Source organism: Centruroides vittatus, unplaced genomic scaffold, assembly GCF_030686945.1.
Source record: "Centruroides vittatus isolate TY-2023 unplaced genomic scaffold, ASM3068694v2 contig_921, whole genome shotgun sequence".
NCBI classification, from domain to species: Eukaryota; Metazoa; Arthropoda; class Arachnida; order Scorpiones; family Buthidae; genus Centruroides; species Centruroides vittatus.
Window position 1 is genome coordinate 452,858 of NW_027122608.1, and position 15,746 is coordinate 468,603.

At 37.0% G+C, this 15,746-nt stretch overlaps 1 protein-coding gene across 1 annotated transcript; it reads right to left on the reverse strand.

Moving 5' to 3' along the window:
* Window positions 1-1,137: 1,137 nt before the first annotated feature.
* Window positions 1,138-14,843, reverse strand: nbs (nibrin). Its single transcript, XM_067281542.1, has 18 exons — window positions 14,707-14,843; window positions 14,500-14,633; window positions 12,190-12,341; window positions 11,955-12,114; window positions 11,264-11,367; window positions 11,081-11,198; window positions 10,826-11,016; window positions 10,216-10,307; window positions 10,057-10,144; window positions 9,929-9,992; window positions 9,814-9,860; window positions 8,164-8,258; window positions 7,975-8,090; window positions 7,803-7,910; window positions 7,547-7,726; window positions 7,367-7,477; window positions 7,260-7,294; window positions 1,138-1,386 (listed from the first exon to the last, which is right to left on the reverse strand). The coding sequence occupies exons 1-18, from the start codon at window positions 14,735-14,737 to the stop codon at window positions 1,353-1,355; spliced, it is 1,860 nt and encodes a 619-aa protein (XP_067137643.1). The 5' UTR covers window positions 14,738-14,843; the 3' UTR covers window positions 1,138-1,352.
* Window positions 14,844-15,746: the final 903 nt, after the last annotated feature.

Genomic DNA, 15,746 nt, shown 5'->3' on the forward strand with positions numbered 1-15,746 from the left:
ATCGCGCGACTAAATTGGCATTAACAATCCAGAACAATTTTTTCGATAGCCTACAGTCATTTTACGCATCACTCGCGACAGCAGAGTTAAAGAAATATAAAAGTGGGGGGAGAGAGGGAAAAAAACCGAAACTCGCTTCTGCCATCTACTGTTACGCAAGTTACTTTAATCCGATAAATTCGTCATGTATTATTCAGCTGGAGGTAGAATTCTTTGAAAGATTCAACATCTTTTAATCTACCGAAACCTCGATAAAATTTTCAAGCCAGTAACGGACGTTACGTTACGTTACGAGGAATGTAGCTGTGTATATCTTATTACCGATTACATTCTCGGCATCGGGTCCATACGGGAAGAAGAGAAAAACTCCCTCAGGACTCGTACCAAGTTAATTCATTTCGGATGAACACACAAAAGGAACCATATATAGAAGGGTAATCTACCAGACCACAATTTAGTACAATTGATGCTTAGTTTTATTGTGATCCGGTTGCAACCCTAATGGACTTACTGTATTTGGTTACTGTTACTGTTTTCTATCGATCGGGGTGACGTTGTAGCGTGTTTAATCGTTACGTACGAAATTGTTACGCTTTTAATAAACTACACCAGCGTGAAAGGACAATTTCTGACTGACATAGCCGCTGGGTGTTGTTTTTGTTACGTCTTCAACCCTGTAGGGGGCGCTTATTCCTACTTTCAATATAGAAAGATATTAAAAACTGTAAGCCTGTTTAATAATGTTTTTCCTTTCGGATATTGAAAGTCGGGGAGGGTTTTCTTTCATATGGAGCGGTGCAAATATGGGCATTTTTACAAGCAGCACCCCTTTTTTTCTTGTGTACCTCCGGGAGCGGGTTACTTTTACCTAGTGTTTAGTTAATTCTGCCAAGGCACTCGAGTCTAAACTTTGCTTAAAACTCGATAGGGTCACTTCACCCGAATATAATGCGCACCCGATTTACGATCCTCACACACACTAAAATCGATAACTGCTAACGGTATGTCTATCCGTTTCGTATAAATGCGCGTAGGGCGAATTGTTGGGGGGAGGGTCGAGTTGTGCGCACACACGACTCGACCCCCTCCGTGTTTCTAATGCACAGAACGTGGGCCCTTAAGCAAGTAATGGTTCAGTTTAATGCTTAAAAATATTATTTATTTTAAAATACTCATCTTATGCAACAATAAGATACCATACAAGTAAAGCCAAGTGCAAAAAGAACAAATGGGTGAAAATGATTGCAGCACCTACCATTCGCCACTGCTGCCACCTAGTGGGCGAATTTGGTATTAACTGCCTTATGTACAAATATTTTACCATTTAAATCTTTTATTAAACACTACAGGAATCATCGTCTTCTGGCTCTTGGGCGTTGTTCCCAACTGAAAATAAAATATTTAAGAATTAAATAGTCAAAAGCCAAGAAGACGACTACATTTAACACACAAATAAAGCACTACATTATCTTGTTTATCTCAGGCTTCTCTTTCAATATGCATGTTAGCATCAAATGCAAGTCACCACAAGTACACAAAACTGATTTTGTGGTTTTGCAGTTCATGTATTAATCAGAGATCTCAACTATAAACTGAAAAGAGATGATAATTCCGCCAAATCTCTGGTGGCATTGTTTTAAAAGTATTAGTTACTAGCTTAAGGTAGAGAGACCATCCCACCGTTCTCTGTAACCGCAGCCTCTGGCAAAATGTGCTCCCTCCTCCGCCTCGTAATTTATTTAAGAATGTTTTCTGTCGAAGGGGAGCTGCGTAGAATGTCAAACGAGACAACAGTAAAGCTTGCCGTTTCTTAAAATGTACCTATCGTCACAGTCAAAACCAATAAACTCTAAGTAATTTTTGATCGTTTTTTGAAAAGTATTTGGAGCAGAGGTGACAAATTTTGTGTTGAAACCTACAGGATGGCAGAAATGGAATTCCTACGAGACAGAGCAACTTTTCCTTTTCGAGTAATCAAAATTGAATAAAGGTGGTGAAGACGAAGAAGAAGAAACTTCAGATAACAGAGGAAAAGAAGTTGGAGCGGACGTGAAAGGTGAGTAACAGGTTGGGTGCTACCAGAGATGATGTCAAATGCAGGGAGGAGAACACAATGGACGGAAGGAACAAAAAGCACATGTCAGCTTAATCTCTCGTAAAAAGAAAAACCTGTCTCATAGTAGAAATTCACGTTCTACTCTCTCGAGCAATTGCATACTTACTCAATAGTGATGACTGTCTTAGACTTCTGCCGTCAAGATCAATATAAAATTGAAAAGATGCCAGACGAGGGACACGTCCGAAATCATATCCTCGGGAATCAATAAAAACCTGTATATCCATCTTAACTGTGTGTTCTTGTACAATTGTATGCTTACTCATAACAAAAGGCAATCAACTAAACGTCAAAATACTTGTTTTACTCTCGAGATCACTAATTTCAAGAATAACAATCCTGTTGTGTAGTTAGAATAATAAGATCATTCTGTTATATCAAAACAATCTCGTGAAGAGTATTTGTTTAGTTTGTGTGTATTTATGCTAATATTTTCTAATTATAGTCTGACGTCTTTGATAGGTTCGGCACGAGTTTATGTAGATATAGTCTCGAAGAAATTGCAACTGCAATACTTAACATTCCGGACGTTTCCGGCAGACTTATTTTTTATAAATCTCCAACAACGGAATGACAGAGTTGATATTCCGAGAGACTGCAAACAGTTCCAAAATCAATATTATGAAAGTGTAGGTTCCGGTATTATTATTCTATGAGATAGATTCAAAGAAACAATGCTAGTCGATTTGATATTTGCAAAGTGTCTTTGGAATATTAAATACTATTTGCTTATCAGTAAAGAGAGAAAGTTAATTGTCTGAAAATTCTAATTGAAATAATAAATTTATTATTATTCTGCCATATTTAAAGCCAAATAATAATTTAAGACTGTACGTTTCGGTCAATTTTTGCATATCGAGACGGAGGAGTCTTAAAAAATAACTCTGCTGCGTAGCATTGTTGTTCCTATGGTGTTAGAAGGATGATTGCATTTCTTCTTTGTGTGAATTTAAACAATTTTATTGACATTAGTAAATTGTGTATGACAAATCTATACTTGTAACAGTTTTATCAACCCTGAAGGGCACTCGAATATCTTATTTACTATGGTAAATACATCAATTTTTCCAATTGTAAAGTTGTATGGAATGATGAAATTGGTTAACTCTTGTTTAAATTTCTCTAAAAACACATCAGAAAATAGTAAGTCTCCTTCACATTTATGAGCAGCGCAGAATAGCTTGCTTCTGTAAGATAATGAATGTTATGCATAGAAGTTTCTTTAATGTAATATTGCATCTGAATTTAATTAATTATGTGCTTGAAATGCTTTCCTTCAATTGAACGCAGGAGATAACCGAATGATATCTGCAGTAACTTCTGCAATGGTGGTTGCTGGAATCTAATAGACGATATCTTTAAGGAAAGAATTGAGAAGGAATTGTGTCCGATAAGCATGATTCCCATTCCATAGATCCTTCTCGACCAATCCGGTGATCCGAAAAAGCACGACACAACCAGTCTTTGACCTTGACCTTGGTATGGCGACAGAATGGGATTCTGTTGTGCCATCTGTTGACATCCAGCAGACTAAATCTTCTGTTTAGTTGAAAACTACGCATAGTGTTTCTTCTTTCGGCTGCAGAAACAAGCTATTCTGCACTGCTCATAGCTGTAAAGTTGACTTGTTGTTTTGTAATGTGTTCTCTTGAAGAAATTTAAGCAAGATTTAAACTAATTTAATCATTCCTCACAACTTTACAATTGGAAAATTTGATATATCCACCATAACAAATAATACATTCGAATGCCCTTCTGGGTCGACAAAAGGTCATCAATAGATTTGTAAAACACAATTTACTACAGACAAGTGTCACGTTCGTAAACATAACTTTCACATTTTCAGTTATAGTGTGTTTTCACGTTTATGAATCACCCATACATAGGATGCATGATAGAGTCAGAAGTCAGCCAAATTACTTTTTAACAAGGGTATCTAGAAGCGAAATATTCATATGGTAAAACAATTATGCTCTACTAGACAAGACCAATGGATGCACCTCTAGCAGTAAAGTTTAGAAGTTAACATTTTCATCTTAAAAATTATGAGAAATGCAAGAAAAAATTAAATGAGAAGGTTGCAGAGCATCATCATTTTAATAGGAAGTGACATTGACAAAAACCAACACCGCAAATAAATGCTTAAATGCTGGAAACGCTACACACAATGTAATTGTTCGAACAGTACATTCTCTTCTGGAAAAGATGACTGTGATACATCACCACCTCCTGCAGAAAAAGTCAAGTATGCAATGCGTAAACAATAGTCTGTTTTGTTAGTTATGGCAATGCAACACTTGGACAATCTGCCTAAGGAAGATGCCTTCTGGGAGGACTTTAAGGGTAACTGGCCTCTATTTAGGCATTAAAGACGTAGAGAATGCCCGGCAAACTCCACGAGGCAAGGCATGAACCCACAACCAAACTACCAATGTCCTGGGCACTTGGCCACTGGTGGGCCATATAAACAATAGTCAATTTTCAGATAATCCTTTGAAGAATATCACAACAAGTTATACAAATAAAGAATGTTGTTAGGATTGGTACTGCTATATGGTGAATGTAGATGAAATGGTAGGGAAGCCAAACAATGGTGTACCTATGATATCTTACTGCATGGATCATGTTTTGAGCCATTCAATGGCTAAGAGAAATCACCAGCATTGCAGCTTGTCCACAAAGGTGCTGACCCAATAGAACGTGCCATTTGCACAGAATGCCACTTCCTATCAATTCGATGATACTTGGCAACTTTGTCATATATCTTTTTCTTCTATCTCATAGTTTCCAAGATAGGAATGCTAACTTCCAAATTCCTTTAGGACATTGCCGTTGGTCTTGTCTGTTAGTGCATGGCCATTTTGTCACACAAATATTTCACTTCCACAGCACTAGATATCTTCAATCAGAAGTTATTTGAGTGACTTACAACTTTACTATTCATCGTGTATAATTTTCATTGTTTTAGTGCCAGGTCTGACTTCAAAATTTGAAAAAAAATCACATACATATAAACAATTCTTACTTGTAAGTACTCCATACACAAAGTCAAGGAAGTTTAAGTGAATGAGAACAATCAATGATGAATACGTATGGAATTATTTGGTTAATATTGACTTTGAATATGCTCGGAATTAGGAACGTGTTTAAAAACCCAGAATTTAAAATGTCTTTTAAATGCCTGCCGACGAGGGACAAACAGGTCCGAGACACAACATTAAAGTGTGTGTGTTCGGGTGATTTAAATGAACAATATTATTTCTGATCTGTAAGACCTAATTGCTGCATCCATAAATCCAGTATAATAAGTCCTGCTAATTGATAAAGTACTAGTAAATGAGATAAGTTTAAATTAAGATAAGGACACAAAGGCATATTAACTAAACAAATTTTTGACAAGTTTGGTCATTGGTTAGCATAAATAAGTAATAAAAATTACATGAATATGTAGAATAATATCCATTTGTCTGCTGCGTTGATTAGTAAGTAAGCTAGTGAGATGGAAGAGGGATGTATTAGTTAGGTCCGTCTTCTGTATCAAGTGCCATTATTGTCCATATGCGCAGATCTCATCTTTTATTTTCTATCTTTTCATTGAATCTGTAGTGGACATAAAACCTTCGACAGTTTGGAGAAGAACGTTTCTCGAGTGGGCTATAACTATCTCAACATCTTAACAATTGGCCACTGCTTCTTTGTTTGCTAATGGTTCTTATGCCAGTACCATGTCAACTTTTCCTTTTTCTTATCAAGAAAGTAAAGGCCTCATTAAAGAAGGATCAAAATAGTAGGATGCACAAAATTATGTTATCTGCTGGTCGAGGCATACCAGCAGATAACATAAAATGGTACGTCAGAAGAACATACACAAAATTTTTGGATAGGCAGACAGAACATAAAGAAACAATTTACAAAAAAGAAAAAAAGTTGACACAACAACAGTCAAAGAGCCATTTGCCAATCAGCCTCTGCTTCTTTTTTGGCTAAGTGTAGAGAGTTATAGCCCATCCAAACAAAAAAAAAGTCCCCTCCAAACACTCAAAGGTCTTGTCACAGCCACTACGAATGGCACTCTCGAAAGATGAAAGATAAAGGATTAGATCTGTGGATACGGGCTGTAACCGCACTGGATTACAGAAGAATTAGGTCTAACCAACAAGTTTCTGCTCTTTCTCACTAACTTAATTACTAGTCAATGCAGAAGACAAAGAGAGACTAATAAAAACTATACAATAGTTTGCTTAGGCTACTTGACAGCCAAATTTGCTAAGAATTCGCAAAGATTCTGATTTTGAATTGTAAAATAACCAATAGAATATAAAGTAGACTAGAAGACTTTGCCCAAAAACGGCAGTTTGTAGTTGGATGCGACAATGAAACAATATCAATCGAGAAACAAGTTTCCTTAAATTTATAGTGTATGATGTTGATGATGTGACTGCATTTTTCGTATGTGTTTATACAAACATTCAGACATTGAAAACTCACTATAAAATCATCAGAAGAGTTGTGTGCACGTACATCAATCAATGCAATTTTATAATTCCTGCATTGATGGTGTGGGCAATGGCAGAGAGAGACTACAGGTCCAGGTCTAGTGGCAAGAAAGATTGCCGACCACTCGTCTGTTTGAGAGCGAATGCAGATTGCCACACAGAACTAGGTGTAGAAATTGGCAGTTGCTGCGCACGATACCCCTTCACCATATGGTGGCATATGATGAAGGGACATTGTGCCACAACTTGTCCAGAAACAATCAACAATTGTCAATAGAAGCTAAAATTACCACAGGTTTGGTTACAGAGATGCACAGGGAAATGGCCACCTGCTCGGAAAATGTGTTGTCGATGGATGACGCCGGTGCCTACGTCGAATTTTAAGGTAGGCATCAAATATTTTTCACCATCTTTACATCAGAAATATAAAAATTATAGCAATTTCTCAATGACAAGTTTCTTTCCACCTATCCTTATAAAGTTACATCTTTGCAAATTTCTTAGCTAAACTCCTTTAATTAGTGGTGTTAAGGTAAAGTGGCTTTATCTAAAAGAAACTTCCTACACCATCCAATATTTTAAATGTAGAGAACTATCGTAATTTGCAATTTCAAATACAAATTTTTATCAATTAAAAATGTACTTACTCGAAAAGACCAGCCTCCTCTCTCTCCGGTTCGATCTATTTATATATTAATACGTTTTAGTTATATTGTATTATCTCAAATTTTATATAATATAGAAGAATTCTCACCTCCGGATTTTGGCTCAACCATTCGTCTAATGTCCTGGAAGAACTTTTATCGTACACCACCAGATCTCTTCCTCCTATGATACGGGGCAATGCACTGACTGCCGAATATATCTATTACCGTGTAAGATGTCTGTTAGATTGAATATCATAATGTCGTAATTTGTTTTGTGGGAACCTTACCTTTCGAAACTTCTTGAAATTTCGTACTGTCCCGTTCGGTTCCGTCTCATCTCTGACATTAATCTCGGTTTGACGATCATTTCTCAAAGGACACAGCGCGGCGTACTCCACATTCACTAACCTAGAAGGCAGTTCCTCGTGTGAGTTCGAACTTTTGGGCATTGTAGTGGTGATGTTCTCCTACAAAATAACAACTTTTATATACTTGCATCTCCTGGTTTTTATAAACATGACAAATGCAAGAATTTTTATCTACTTTCTTGGGTTTTGAAATAAAACCATCCACGTCCTCTTCCGGGATATCCTCCCACACTCGAGTATGAGTATTTTCCTGCCACACTTCAGTATTTTCCATGAAATTGTCCTGTCAAATGGACAATTGGCAATTAAAATATTACAATTATGCATAAATTGCAAATTAGATTTACCTCATCGTAATCTGCAAATGCATTAAAAGGTGAATTAGCAGGAGAAGGAATGGGAGAATCTTCTACTTTTATAGGTATGGTTTGTTCAGTTTCCGAAAAGATCGGAACTGTCAATACTAAGAGAACATTCATTTTTTAGCAACTTTACCATTTGAATATCACAGTAGGTAATTTATAAAGGCACATTACCAGAGGCAATCGTCTCAGTTAGATTGGGTTCGTCAACTTCCTGCAATTTCATATGCTTGGGCGATGGCTGCTGTTCAAGTTCTGTCTGTAGGATCCTGTAATTAAAACTTTAATAAGAATAAAGTACAAGATTATTGCCAATTTTCTGGACCATTTTTAATCCAGATATATTCCAAAATTTTAAATAACCTCTCACAATTTATCAAATTTTAGTATGCATGTGGCAGTTGTCGGTGGCACCTCTACTTCACACAATTTTTAGCTCATTTTACTTAAACTTAACCATAGCTGTGCCCAGTTCTATGGGATTTAGGTCTGGAAATCTTGCTAACCAAGACAGATCGGTTATTTGTCACATGGAAAATCACTGACGAGTGCAACTCTGTAAGCATAAGCATTATCGTGCATGAAAATGAAGTCTGCACTTACGACACTTCGGAGTCTTGCATGTAAGATTCCATCCCTTCTTTCAACCACAACACTCCTCGCGAAAACCTGGGGCTCAGTGCAGCCATCAAATGCAATGCCACCATCTGCAAATCGACCTTTTTCCACGTTCATGGGATTGTATCAGGTTCCTTATTTTCTCCAGATATGACTGGAATCATTCTGTAGAATGTGTCTAGAGTTGTTAGTGAATTGAACATTGGCCCATTCGTTACATATTGGATAGAAGGAGGTCACACATCGTCTTATTTCAAGCAGGGTTGGAGTTAATGAAAATTTTACTCGTTACTGGCATTTATAATAACAAATTGGATGACGAAGTCAACTTGTTACAAAACAAAAGAGCCGCAAGGGACAAACAGTAGGAGCTGGAGCATAAACCTCGTTTCCTGGAGAAAACAAAATCGTGACACTCGTATCGTAATGCATGTTTTGTCTTTTTGTACACAAATAAAGAAATTATTATCGTTTTTCTCGTCGTACATTTTTTGTTTTGAACACAGACAGAAAATGGTGATGTCTGCATTAATATGTAAGGAGAACCGAATGCATTCTTAGTGTAAATACATGTAAATAGGTGCGTTCATTTACTCCTGTGTTACCTGTGTTAGGAAATGTGTGCTATTTTGATACTAATAAAGACAATAAATATTCCAAATTAAACACATACATCTATGGAGTGGATGGAAAGTGAATAGGCATTGAGAAATTGGCATAAGTTATATTGTAATAATAATGCAATCATTTATGCATGTGCATGAGTTAATGGAAATTTTTAATTCTTGCATCAGTGGTTGCCATAGTTAGTATGCTACCAAATAGGGTCAGTAGCATACAGTGAAGAGACGTCGTGCCTCAATTCAACCAGAAACAATCAACAATTGTCATTCGAAGAGAAAATGACCACGGGTTTGGTTGCAGACGCACAGAGAAGTGGCCGTCCCTCTGCATCGTGACCCGAGAAAAATGTATCGTCGGTGGATGGCATTGGTGCCACTACCGACCATCATTGTCTTTGCAATAGAAATATAGAAATTATAACAATTTCTCAATGCCTAGCTACTTTCCATCAACACTGTACTATATTTCATCAGAGAATTTAATGGAGAAAAATCCAATGGAAACACTCAATTGTATAATGGGCACTTTCCAGTATTAGAAGTCGAACAATGTTTACGCTACATAACTGAGATTGCAACTCACCTTTTTCTTGAAATGGGAGTTCTGTCCGGAGATTTTTGTATGGAACTCTAGAAGAAATTAGTCACAATTACCAATTAATTTAGATCATTTTGAGTCACGTAATCAAAATTCTTACAAGCTGGGTCCTCTCCGGGCTTTCTGCGACAAACGATCCAGACCTGGTTTTGACTCCGCTAGCGCTAATCAGATTTCAGCCATATTTAATATAAATCAGTATCAAAACTGCAAAATGCTAAATCATACCTTTGCGTAGATTGGGTCTCTTGCACGTAAATATCTCTCTGAGTAAGCGTCTGGGAATGAAGGTTGGCCAAGCTAAACAAATTACTTCCTGTAAAGTAACTATCTTAGTTGGAGACATATAGAAGTATAAACTTTCTTTTAACTTCATGATTACTTTACCCAAGTTGTACGACGGATTGCAGTACTTCTCTGTGGAACAGTAGACGACGGCCAGACCGATGTCTGATTCGGGAATGGTTCGTTTCTTCTGCCTACAAGCAAAATTTTACCAATGTTTGCCGAAATTGAATCGTCTTTATCATCATTGAAACACGATTTATTCTACAAGTGTAATGTCTATGTACATAGAATCTACTGTACGAATTGAAAATGGGGCCAAATTAAATTTACCACGATACCTTCGGCACACAGTGTCTTGGCATACAAGTGGCCTTCATTTCGGTCTTATATAGGACAATGAAATAAAAATAGAACTTGCAAGGTGTGGTCGGAGGGTGTGGGTCGAACTATGTGATGCCACAAGCTGACGATCCATCACCAAACACCTCGCAAGTTTGACTTTTGTTTGGACTTCCAAACAAGAAGGGAGAACCAACCTGGCTCAAACTACCTACACGAACAGTTTGAGTTTCATTTAAACCCTTAGCTTCGCAGAGATACACTTCAAGTACCTTTAAATGAAACCCTTCACAGAAAGTACAAAGGAAAAAAAGTGAAATAACATCTATGTAATTAGCATGGACATTACTAAAAATATTACACTTAATACCTTTTCAGTTCCTGTTCTATTATTTCTATATGCCGTGGCAGCGCGGGAGACGGGACAATGGAGGAATCCAACTGGTGTTTCATGACGACAGTGTCAGGATGCAGGAGGAGGCTTGCCTTTACTTCGCCCTTATTACCCAGCAGCATGACCTTTCCGGAGGCCAAGGTTATTCCGAGTTGAATCTTCTTATACTGGACAAGTCAAACAGTCGTTAATGAAATTGTTAGTGGTGGTAAATCAAAACAGAAACGTTACCTGTTTCTGCGACGTGCAAATGAAAGTTTTATTCTCGAATAACTTTGCTCTGTGCGGATTGGGTTCAAAGGAGACTTTTTCATTGACGAGAATTGGTTCGCCCAATTTTGGAAGGTAGCTGTAAAATTCTACGTTAGAATTGCTTAAATACTTTTCGTTTGAAAGCATAGAGAGAGATGATACCTTTTGTCATTCGGATGATCCTTTTTTTTCCAAATGGCTTGCAACAGATCTTCAAAATACGTTGCAGTTACTAATGGCTTCAAGCTAACCATTGCGCAAACGGCCTGAGAATGTTTGGAATGCAATTAGAAAATAAACCAAATATGTTAATAAAAAATGTAGAGCACTGCAAGAATAAACTTTCACAATTTATAAATTTGAAAAGTATGAATAAAGGAGTCTTCTTAACTTCCTTTCAAATGACAAAAGTTGAAAATGCTGACGTAACTTTTTTATTTCAAGCTACTTTATCAACTCCACTACATGAAACAAATACTGTACGTTCTTGAGAGATGGGAATTACAAATTTATATCTTAAATATTATCATTTGCATATAAAAGAGACGAGATATGGGCACTTCATTGGATCTTACCATATGACGCAGACTCTAATGTGAAGGATTTTTATCCTCTTTTCGGGCAATCATTTGTCAAACTCTATGGGTCACAAACGGCACACTCAAAGGGTACATCAAATAACAGATCGTAATCCCAAGTTCGGGTTGCATGGTAAGATCCAATAAAGTGTCAGAAAGTGCCTACATTGGTGCAAGACAAACTACCCATTTTGTATAAACTGGCTTTGAAATATTAAGTGTGCACACTTATCGTTAATCGAATCATCAACTCAGAATAAACACATTATTCTTACTTTTATGGTGACTTTGATTTCCTTCATCACCAGATGAGTGCAGTCGGTCTGCCAGTCGGAAACCACATGACCCCCCAATTTCTGGATCGACTGCTTTAACGATTTCTTCTCTTCGGAACTGATGCAGGATGTGCTGATTGTCATTGGATTACAGCAAACTCTGGAACAAATTACAGAAATCAAAAATAGAATGGTTTTCGCTCACATCCTACTTACGGAAACGTTTCTAACTTACTCATAAGTACTCCCACACACTCCGAAAGTGATCTTGTCGCCGATCTTCACCGTGGTTTCTTTGGTATCAAGTCGTGCATCCTCGTTGAGATAAGTGCCATATTTCGAATTGATGTCTCTGACTGTTACGATTGGCGGCTTATCGATGTTGTTCTGAAATTAAAATTTATACAAATGCAAGAATTATTTTTGGTGTGTAAGAGATGTTAAAAATGATCTACAAGACATCAATAAACGGTAACGACCAACAAATAAGTGAATGTTAGAGATTAGTTCTGATAAGGTTTGGTCCTTACAGTTAATCGACTTTCTGACACGGGCAGATTTATACGAGGCACGTCCGAAAAGTACCATTTGGCTATTTAAAATAGGCTATTGAAACAAAAATTATTTAATTACCATTTAATTACATATAGCTTAACCTACTCTTCAACATAATTGCAATGCAAATTGATGCCCTTATTATATCTTGGCACTAAACTGAAGATACCCGTTCGTAGAATTCTGCCGCTTGTGATTTGAACTATTTCTAGACATTGCAGTTATTGTCTCAAACACAACTTCTTGAAGTGCAAATGTTTAGTCACAATTTCATGCAGTGAAGATCTTGAAATGCCACGAAATTATAGAGATAAATCAGAAATCGTGAACTGTCTGTCGAAACGAGTCTTCTCTTCGAAACCGAGCAACAAGTCTTTGTTGACGAGGGATGAATGGCTACCATGTTCCTCATCACGAACGTCATCCCTTCTTCGTTAAACATTCTAACCCACTTTCTCACAATGCGTGTGGTCGAACAATTCTTGCATTCAAAAACCTAATTACCAATCTTATTTCACAGGCCACTTGATTGTTTTGAACATTATAACCAACGCTTAGTGATTCCCAGCTTGGAGAAGAAAAACAAATACAGCTCAATTGCTTCATTCTTGAGTGGAAGAAGTAACTACGCTCGAGTGACCTTGACATTGCCAAAATACATGGGAGATATAGGCAAACAGTACTTACTTTCAGGATGTCACTGGTAGATTTCTGGGTTTTCTACACGGTTTAATTCCACTGCATCTTGTATGCTTTATTATTTTGGTCTCTTTCCTCTCAACTTCTCTTCTTCCATTGCACATCAGGCTAATACCATCACTGGTCAAGTCTCCACTATGTTACATTTATACTCCTTAATATGTGTCTTCAGGGAATGTCTGGTCATGCCACTATATTCAAAATTTCTATTAATTCCACGATTTGGATGTTATCCAGATGTCCGAGATTCCCGGCACTAGCATATGCTTCGATTTCCCTTTATCATTAGTTAAGAGGTTAATAAAAATTTCAATTAATTGGCACAACTTGGTATTCCCTTAAGACATGTGTTAAGGAGCATAAATATAACATAGCAAAGATTCAACCAGCAACAGCATTAATTGCACACACGAGCCAAATATCCCGACACGGCGGTTCGAACACACCACTTTCTTGCCGCTGCCGCCAATCCCCGGATTACTAGTTTCGGGGAAGTCGTGCTCGCAGCTCTGTATGTGAAAGGCAGTCACCCGACCAATTGAGTAATTTTAGGTGGACTATAACTCGTGAAGGGTCGCACATAGTGGTATGGTTCGTTAGACTTTTTTTGTTCGCACAAGGGAGTCTACAGTTTGGGGATCGCCGACCCCCTCATTCGGCGCTTGAATCGTGCCCTAAACTTCTATTTAAAATTATAAAGTATTAAATTTTATACAGAAATAGATTGTACAATTAAAAGTCATCTATTTAAATTTAGAGTTGTTATAATTGTTTTCTCAAAGAGAAGAATCACATGATATCGAACAAGACATCATTGCAGATCGCGTGATGCTTCCAAAGTGTAGCAGAAAGAATGAATGGGCGCATTTTTTTTATGCAGCAAAAGCGTAGCAAAATGACGTCACGAGCAGCGTTGGGTGGAACAGACGTCACGTGGGTTTCAGAGGATTAACTGTAAAGCGCTTCTCGAGCGCTGCATAAAAAAACGCGCCCAATCCTTCCACGATGTCACGTGACACGATTTGTAAGTGTCCTCCTGCGCCACGTAAACAACGTTAGGCAATGGAAGCTTCCACCGTGTAATCCAATGAGTTTTTGTTTATAACTGTTATAATACGCATCCCCCCAAAAAATGTTCTATCTGTTTAGGACACGTCTACTAGGGAGGTCTCTTAAGAAAGCATAATTAGGAAAAAACGCGCCCTAAACTGTATTAGTGTAATAATATTCTTATGTAGTGTTTATATAACAATGTAAACATTAAGCAAGACGACGTGACAAGGAAGCATACCACATTGGCTTCGGGGTGATGTAAAACGATAACTGCATGTTGTCTGCTAATGGAAGGATCGTCTTCGATCTTTATACAAGCATCTTTCCTCCCCACTGTATACACTTCACCCACCAACAGGTAATGGATTATATCTATAAGAAATTCGCCGTTAGAACGAAAAATATATACAAAATTAAAAGATATCGTTAGGTAAACGACGGGTACCTTTGTTCTTTAAGCTTTTGAGATACCACATTTTCTATTTTTACGCTTCGAAATGCTTTATAATGTCTATAACTATCCCAACACGCTTTTACTTCTACTCGTGAAAGCCGCCATTTTTTAAACTGCAGAATCCGTGTTGCCAGCTCTTCGCAAGTGTTTTTATTTAATTAAATTAATTTTTACTTAATAAATTTGTAGTGTCGACCTCAAGCGACTAAATACAAAACTATAAATTCTAATGTTTCGCAACTATATAAAAATATAAAAGATGAACGTTATTAAAATACTTTTAAAATCATAAGTTGCTTGCAAATTGGACACGAGTATTGCGTTTTTTTTTCCTAATATATATTTTTTTCTAGTTGATTAGAAAGAACGCGGCCATTTTGAAATACACTCTCGAAACACTACCGTGTAGAATCCTGTATGGCTAATTACCGATAATTTTGTACTTGTTTGATATTTCTGCTTTACTTACATAAAAATAAATACACACGGCATGTCATTTTCAAATTAGCTCACTAGGAGCACAACGAGGAAAATCTGCAACTTGCTGTTACGAATTCAACTTAAGCAACGCCATATTTGGTCCTTTTGTTATTAAGGCAAGATGTTTTATAAATTATGACTATTTAATTATATAATTTACTCGCATTAATACAAAAACATTCATTTTTCAAATGTAAAATAATGCACTATGCAATACACAACGAGTTCGACGTTATCAGCAGGACTAAATATGGCGGTTCGGCGGCAAGAATGTGGTAACATATACTTCTAGGGCGATATAATGTACTACAACCCGTTATTAGCTGTATTTTAAAAGCTTTCACTACTCAAATATTCCCAAAAATATAATTATAGGCAGACAGAAATTTTATTTTGTACATGATTTATACAGCAATGTGGAGAAGTCCCTTGTAAATGCTCCTTTGATTGCATGATTGATATTCCTTCGAGGTTCCAGCGGAAAAGAATACACAAATTTAAAAAGTTGAAACAGGCCAGCTCAAACTGAGTAAGAAATTGCAATAAAATGT